At 39.4% G+C, this 8,758-nt stretch overlaps 1 protein-coding gene across 3 annotated transcripts in view; it reads left to right on the forward strand.

Annotated features, from left to right (window-relative positions):
- The window catches only part of PLCB1 (phospholipase C beta 1), an 850,060-nt gene extending 841,623 nt beyond the window's left edge, over positions 1–8,437 (forward strand). Inside the window, exon 32 of one of the 3 annotated variants that reach the window (XM_055543363.1) lies at positions 5,172–8,437. In XM_055543363.1, coding sequence (XP_055399338.1) covers positions 5,172–5,399 — 228 coding nt within the window. In that variant the 3' untranslated portion in view covers positions 5,400–8,437. The remainder of the gene's footprint in view (positions 1–5,171) is intronic. The other 2 variants (XM_055543364.1, XM_055543365.1) reach the window with 2 other exon arrangements.
- Positions 8,438–8,758: the final 321 nt, after the last annotated feature.

Here is an 8,758-nt window from a genome sequence, read left to right on the forward strand (position 1 = left end):
ACTCTGCATATAAGTTAAATAAGAAGGCTGACAATATACAGCCTTGTTGTACTCCTTTCCTGATTTGGAACCAGTTTGTTGTTCCAGGTCCAGTTCTAACTGTTGCTTCTTGACCTGCAAACAGATTTCTCAGGAGGCACGTCAGGTGGTCTGGTAGTCCCATCTCTTTTAGAATTTTCCATAGTTTCTTGTGATCCACACAGTCAAAGGCTTTGGCATAGTCAATAAAGCAGAAGTAAATGTTTTTCTGGAATTCTTTTGCTTTTTTCTATGATACAACAGATGTTGGCAATTTGATCTCTGGTCCCTCTACCTTTTCTAAATCCAGCTTGAACATCTGGAAGTTCTTGGTTCATGTACTGTTGAAGCCACACTTGGAGAATTTTGAGCATTATTTTGCTAGCATGTGAGATGAGTGCAATTGTGCAGTAGTTTGAACATTTCTTTGGCACTGGCTTTCTATGGGATTGGAATGAAATTGACCTTTTCCAGTCCTGTGGCCACTACTGAGTTTTCTAAATTTGCTGGCATATTGAGTGCAGCACTTTCACAGCATTGTCTTTTAGTACTTGAAATAGCTCAAGTGGAATTCCATCACCTCCACTAGCTTTGTTCATAGTGATGCTTCCTAAGACCCACTTGACTTCAGACTCCAGGAAGTCTGGCTCTAGGTGAGTGATCACACCGTCATGATTATCTGGGTCATGAAGATCTTTTTGTACAGTTCTTCTGTGTATGCTTGCCACCTCTTCTTAATATCTTTTGCTTCTGTTAGGTCCATACCGGTTCTGTCCTTTATTGTGCCCATCTTTGCATGAAATGTTCCCTTGGTATCTCTAATTTTCTTGAAGATTAGACTTTCCCATTCTATTGTTTTCCTTTATTTCTTTTATGTTGATCACCGAGGAAGGCTTTCTTATCTCTTCTTGCTATTCTTTGGAACTCTGAATTCAGATGGATATATCTTTCCTTTTCTCCTTTGCCTTTAGCTCCTCTTCTCTTCTCAGCTATTTGTAAGGCCTCCTCAGACAGCCATTTTGTCTTTTTGCATTTCTTTTTTGGGGAATGGTCTTGTTCACTGCCTCCTGTACAATGTCATGAACTCCATCCATAGTTCTTCAGGCACTCTGTCTATCAGATCTAATCACTTGAATCTATTTGTCACTTCCACTGTATAATCGTAAAGGATTTGATTTAGGCCATACCTGAATGCACTCAATATTGCAGCAAATTTGAAAAACTCAGCAGTGGCCACAGGAGTTGAGAGGTCAGTTTTCATTTCAGTCCCCAAAAAAGGCAATGCCAAAGAATGTTCAAACTACCACACAATTGCATTCATCTCACAAGTTAGGGGTCGCAAAGAGTCGGACACAACTGAGCAACTAACGCACACTTCACAGGTTGGTAAAGTAATGCTCAAAATTCTCCAAGCCAGGCTTCAAGAGTACATGAACCGTGAACTTCCAGATGTTCAAGCTGGATTTAGAAAAGGCAGAGGAACCAGAGATCAAACTGCTAACATCCGCTAGATGATCAAAAAAGCAAGAGAATTCCAGAAAAATATCTACTTCTGCTTTATTGACTATGCCAAAGCCTTTGACTGTGCAGATCACAACAAACTATAGAAAATTCTAAAAGAGATGTGAATACCAGACCACTTTACCTACTTCCTGAGAAATCTGTATGCAGACCAAGAAGCAACAATTAGAACTGGACATGGAACAACAGACTGGTTCCAAATTGGGAAAGAAGTATGACAAGGCTGTATATTGTCACCCTGCTTATTTAACTTATATGCAGAGTACATCATGCAAAATGCTGGGCTGGATAAAGCACAAGCCGGAATCAAAATTGCTGGGAGAAATATCAGTAATTTCAGATATGCAGATGACACCACCCTTATGGCAGAAAGCAAAGAAGAACTGAAGAGCCTCTTGATGAAAGTGAAAGACGAGAGTGAAAAAGCTGACTTAAAACTCAACATTCAAAAAATGAAGATAATGGCATCTGGTCCCATCACTTCATGGGAAATAGATGGCAAAACAATGGAAACAGTGTCAGACTTTATTTCCCTGGGCTCCAGAATCACTGCAGATGGTGACTGCAGCCATGAAATTAAAAGATGCTTGCTCCTTGGAAGGAAAGTTATGACCAACCTAGACAGCGTATTAAAAAGCAAAGACATTACTTTGCCAACAAAGGACCATCTAGTCAAGGCTATGGTTTTTCCAGTGGTCATGATTGGATGGGCAGGTGTGCTGCAGTTTTGGGGATCACATGAGTTGGACATGACTGAGCAACTGAACTCAACTGAATGTATGGATGTGAGACGTGGACCTTAAAGAAAACCGTGCACCAAAGAACTGATGCTTTTGAACTGTGGAGATGGAGAAGACTATCTGGGAGTCCCTTGGATTGCAAGGAGATGAAACTAGTCAATAATAAAGGAATTCAGTCCTGAATATTCTTTGGAAGGACTGATGTTGAAGCTGAAGCTCCAATACTTTGACCACCTGATGTGAAGTGCCAACTCATTGGAAAAGACCCTGATGCTGGAAAAGATTGAAGGCAGGAGAAGAAGGGGATGACAGAGGATGAGATGGTTGGATGGCATCACCAACTTGATGACCATGAGTTTGAGCAAGCTCTGGGCATTGGTGATGGACAGGGAAGCCGGGTGTGCTGTAATCCATGAAGTTGCAAAGAGTCAGACATGCCTGTGCGACTGAACTGAACTGATAAATAGGCTTATATCAATTAGTGTCACAAAGACCATTTTGTGACAAATTTTTAAGCTTCTTAATTATAGAACCTTGGAGATTTTAGAATTGCAGATAAGGGATTACTGATCAGTATTAAATAACAAAGTTTGGCCATACTTCCCTGGCATAGAAGCAAGGACAAAAAGCAAGTGAACTAAAGGGGATGTTTTCAAGCTGCTGGTGCTGTCCAGAATGTGGGTGAGAAAAGGGAATCAGGACATGGTGGGGCAGGTGCCCTGAGGACTGTCTGTGCCCTCGGCGTTCCAGGGTTCAGACTGCCCTGAAGTTGCAGATGGAAGACATACAGCCAAGTCAAGACCAAAGCAAAACTGGGAGCTCAGAGTAGAACCAGGACAGGAAGATCATCAGGGTGTCTGAATCAGGGATCAATCAGCCACATCCACATGGGAATTACCTGTGAGTTGCTGAGAAATGCAAGATCTTGGGCATTTAGAAAAAGCATTTGATCTCACATGCGGCTTCTAAGATTAAGCTCCCTGCTTACCATTCAATAAACAAGGAGAATTTTATTCAAGATTCTAGGTTTCAATTGAACTCTGCTCAGCAGAGCTCCCCAGAAGGCAGCACCCACCTCCCCTCACCCCATTTCAGCCAGACTCCAGGCTTTTACCTGTTTTATGGCTGAGGCCACTGTACATCTGCATTTGAAGAAAAGTTCTATAATTTTGAAATACTGAAAGTTCTCCAGAACATTAAACAGATAAATCTGAAGGCAGTTTAAAATGCAATTGAAACAATTTACAAGGAAAATAAAAATTAGAATTAAAAAAGGAATAAAGAGATGATAAAAGAAGTCACTATAGAAGTTCAAGTTGGTTGCCTAACTATGCTGGGTTTGTGAAACGCACTGAGCTCCTGTTTAGAAGTGTTGGCTCCCCAGCCTCTGGGTGAGGCTGCACGTCATAAAGCCCACTCCTTGACCATCTGTCGACTCCAGTGGACTCCTTGGCTCTCACAGCCTGACTTCTGGCTGACTTTGCACCCCCAGCTATCAGGAGTTGCCAGTCTCTAAATTTAAGAACTTCACATCATGGCAGATTACTTCTGTAAACTTTTTCAGCAGACCCACCTCTGCATGTATGTATTTATATTAAATAAATGGCCTTTAGCTTTATTTTGCCACACATAACTCAGAATTGATTTTTAGGTAAGGACAAATGACTTGTCCAACTCACCTCAGTTTTACATCTTCTCTATAGGTAACCAGTTGTTATTGCTGGTGTTCAGTTGCTAAGTCATGGCCAACTCTTTGCAACCCCATGGACTGCAGCACGCCAGGCTTCCCTGTCCTTCACTACCTCCTGGAGTTTGCTCAAACTCATGTCCACTGAGTCAGTGATACCATCCAACTATCTCACCCTCTGTCACCCACTTCTCCTGCCATCAGTCTTTCCCAGCATCAGGGTATTTTCCAATGAGTTGGGACTTCACATCAATTGGCCAAAGTATTGGAGCATCAGCTTCAGCATCAGTCCTTCCAGTGAATATTCAGGACTGATGTCCTTTAGGATTAACTAGTCTGATCTCCTTGCAGTCCAAGGGACTCTCAAGAGTCTTCTCCAACACCACAATTTGAAAGCATCAGTTCTTCATCACTCAGCTTTCTTTATGGTCCACCTTTCACATCCATACATGGCTACTGGATAAACCATAACTTTGACTAGACAGACCTTTGTCAGCAAAGTGATGTATCTGCTTTTTAATACACTATCTAGGTTTGTCATAGCTTTTCTTGCAAGGAACAAGCATCTTTTAATTCATGGCTGCAGTCACCATCTGCAGTGATTTTGGAGCACAAGAAAATAAAATCTGTTACTGTTCTCAGCTTTTCCTCTTCTATTTGCCATGAAGTGATGGGACTGGTTGCCATGATCTTCATTTTTTTGAATGTTGAGTTTTAAGCCAGCTTTTTCACCCTCTCCTTGCACCCTCATCAAGAAGCTCTTTAGTTCCTCTTCACTTTCTTCCATTAGAATGGTATCATCTACATATCTGAGGTTGTTGGTATTTCTCCCTGGAAATCTTGATTCCAGCTTGTGATTCATCCAGTCCAGCATTTCACATGCTGTACTCTGCATAGAAGTTAGACAAGTGGGGTGACAATACAAAGCCGTGACATACTCCTTTCCCAATTTTGAACCAGGCAATTGTTCCATGTCTGGTTCTAACTGTTGCCTCTTGACCTGCATACGGGTTTCTCAGGAGACAGGTAAGGGGGTCTGGTATTTCCATCTCTTGAAGAATTTTCCATAGTAGGGAACCAGTGGATGACATTAAAATTAATTGATTCCTCCCCAGTCTTTGTCCATCTCTCAAGGAGCTCCTCCATGGGTGTTCATAGAAACCTAAATGACATAAAATCACCCTCTGTCTCTTGCTGTCTCCCAGCTACAGGTGGAACTGGAGCAGGAATACCAAGACAAGTTCAAAAGGCTGCCCCTGGAGATTTTGGAATTTGTGCAGGAAGCCATGAAAGGGAAGATTAGTGAAGACAGCAATCACAGCTCTGCCCCTCCCCTGATGACCTCAGACTCTGGAAAACTAAACCAGAAGCCTCCTTCCAGTGAAGAATTGGAAGGAGAAAACCCAGGAAAAGAGTTTGATACCCCTCTGTGATCATTCCTGCCAGGCCTTCAGAACACGCATTGTCGCTTCAGCTCCATCAAACTCTCTCTTCTTACAAAGATCACTGCCCAGGAGCATCTTCCTGAGAGGCATCCCTTAGATTAAAATCCACCTGGAGGGAGAGTTCCAGAAGGATCCATGCAGCTTCCTGTGCCCAAGCTCCATGTGTCATGTGGAAACTACTGCAGATCTGCTAGTAAAGAGTGCATGTATGTGGGCTTCTGGTTTTCTTTCTAATAGTACATTCAAAGCAGGTAACTTCCAGGCTCCATGGAACATTTAATGAAGGATAGTGTCTTCTTTGAAGAAAAGCAAGCTCATGTTTTTATTTGAAGCTCTGGTGTAAAGTATGTCAAAGTAATAGAAATAGTTGAGAAATGCATAGCATTATTTAACACTATTGCACAGCCAACTTTGAGCTTTTTTTCCCCTAACTGCCCCTCAGCTACCATATCTTTGCGTTGACATGCGTATTAAATTGTTTCATCCTTTGCTTTGCAAGCACTGGTGGCTTGCTGTTTGCTGATTTATTTATCATAGAGGCATCAATGTACTTGTTGCTGATACGGCTTTATTGGATGCCACAGTGACTTAATAAGCTGGCTTTCTGCCTTGATGTTCAGTGAAGCCATCTCCAGACTTGACAACATGGCTTGTACATTTGGCTGCATGAGCAAGGTGGCCGCACACTTCCAGGCAGTGTGCTATCTGAGTCAACTATTGCACTCAGAGTCTGGGTATTCATTGGTCCTTGGCCTAAAATCGTTAAAAACTGCAAAGATCTGTTCAATTGAATAAAACTCATTAAGCCAATGTCTGTTGAGCAGAGATTCAATCAGAGTGAACAGGTTCCAGCAGTCATTTTGCTGTCTGACTTCTTTATGGTTCCTTTATTTTAATACAGAGATAAAGATTGAATATTTATCTAGAGACTACACAGACCTACATATAAATGTTACAAGTTAATCTCCATGTATATATATATGCACTCAGCCATATAAGTGCATACACATACACAGCACACACACATTCATATGAGTTTGGATATGAGTTTCTTAATTGGCAATGACCCAAATCTCTTCCACAAGACTTAAAACCAAATTCAATATAGAGAAGAAAATGGTCAAACATATCGATTATATAGATATTAAATTATATCAAAATTCTAAGAAACAGTTGACAGAGATTTTGATGCAAGTTGAGGTAGATTGAAAACTTAGAATATGATTTTGATGTGTATTTTGCAAGATCAAAAACTGGATTTTAAGTATTTTAAGCTTGTTTTAATGGTAAGAATATACAAAAATATATAGGACAGCAATATGGAAATGTATTAGTATTTTCCATAACTTTTATGTCTGACAGATTTCAACTTATTTCTCACATTAAAAAATCTTTCATTATATATTTGCTATGTACATTTAATTCACTTAACAGTTTTTTAATTAAGTTCCTATGTTAAGTGGTGTAAGAGAAACAAATTATATTATAATAAAATGGATCAAAAACATTATTGAAAGGTCTTAAGTAAGAGAGAATAATTATATAGAGGAAAATATAATTAAGAGAGTAACACAAGTACCGTTGAAGTTAAAGCCCTGAAGCAAGATGCTCAGTTTTATTTTACTTTAAAAAAACCTGCCTGATTGTAGCTTAGCAAAACATTTTAAAACACAAAAGCTAGTTGTGTCCTGAAAATTGTGTTTTAAGAATTTCATATTTTTATGAAAATTATTCTATTTAACTTTAAGCAATAACTAGGGATCACAATTAAGTTTTAATCAAAATGAAGGCTTAGTTCAAACATTAGGAAAGAGTATTTGATTAAAAAAACACATCTAGGGAGACACAAGGGGAAAAAAAATCCCATCCCCTTTGGAGATGATTATATTTTGATCTAAAGGATTTGGGGTGTTAATTAGACACTTAATAAAGCTTCACTTCTACTGAATGAGAACATTTTTGTAAATCATTCAACTTTTGCACTTTGAAAGAAAGGCATTAATCATAAGGAAGCAAGAATGGTCAAAATAGAATGCTGCATTTTTATAAACAAAATTACAGACTGTATAAAATTGCAGAAGAATGAACTAACAATAGCATTAATAACCAAAACACACAGTGGTGATTATTACAGAATGTCGTATCACATTTTAGTCCAGAGATAGACTGAAGTTGAATAACCTTAACTTACACAAAACTGTTTTAGTAGCTGGATTCCATTATCTTAGTGACTGTAATCATTTTGCAATACGTTTGTATTTGGCCATTTCCTGTAATCACATTTTTAAATCTGTACAGTAACACTTTTTGCAGTTGTGGGGGTAGTGTGTAACACTGTCCATCTTGCATCATTGAAACTACTACAGTGATACTATCATTTAATAATATTAATATTACTTGAACTAGAGTAAGATAAAGAAAAAGGGTCTATATGGTGTGCAATTTGTGCCTTTCTGTATTTGCCTTGTTCCTTGTTGAATGTGTGAAATTCTGTACTGTGGTTTTCCTATAATAGAGAGTAGAACTGTATATTAAATTAGACTGTGCCCCTCTGATCCTTTACACTACTGAGAATAGCGTGGTTTTGGCAGTGTAAACCAATTTTCAAAGTTCTAATGACATGCCATGTGGTTTTGGTTTTTAACAGTTCATTATAACATTTCAGTATCACCATACATTAATTAATACTCCTGTGATAGATAAGCAGTCGTTAAATAATTCCAAAAGAAAGGGCCATTGCTTGCATTACTTTGAATTTAATGTTGCGCTTGTGCACTGTATAAATATTGTTTGTGATGGATTGGACATTGTGACTTTTGCCTTTTCAGAAGAAAAAAAAAGATAGGACAAAATATTTGAAGCTCTTAAAATGTACATATTTTGGTTCTTCTATCTCAAATTATTTAAAATGCATAATTCACATTTTTGTAATAATTCTATGCAATTTTGTGGCATGATGTTTCTTCCACTTGTAATTTTATGTGCTTTCATCACAAATCCAAAGGAAACAATAAAAATTTCTTAACACAACCCAGCTATTATTTCATGATGTTGGGAGCAAGCTTCTTTTGATGGGCAGGAAGGTGGGAGCAGCTCTGGTGCCAGTTTTTAGGGCCATAATGCCCACCCTCATGGGGCGCTTTAGTGCCTGTGCAGGAAATCCAGGGGCTGTAATGCCTGTGCTCAAGGCCCTGGTTGTCAGCACTCCGTCAGTCCACCCCCTCCATCCGGAGTGGCATTGAACTTGCCAGTTGCTCCTACATTCAGGACTCTCCCTTATTCCCTTCCTTCCTCGACCAAAGGGAAGGAAGGCGAAACTGTCAAAGGATTTTTTGACAAATAATGGA

Source organism: Bubalus kerabau, chromosome 13, assembly GCF_029407905.1.
Source record: "Bubalus kerabau isolate K-KA32 ecotype Philippines breed swamp buffalo chromosome 13, PCC_UOA_SB_1v2, whole genome shotgun sequence".
NCBI classification, from domain to species: Eukaryota; Metazoa; Chordata; class Mammalia; order Artiodactyla; family Bovidae; genus Bubalus; species Bubalus kerabau.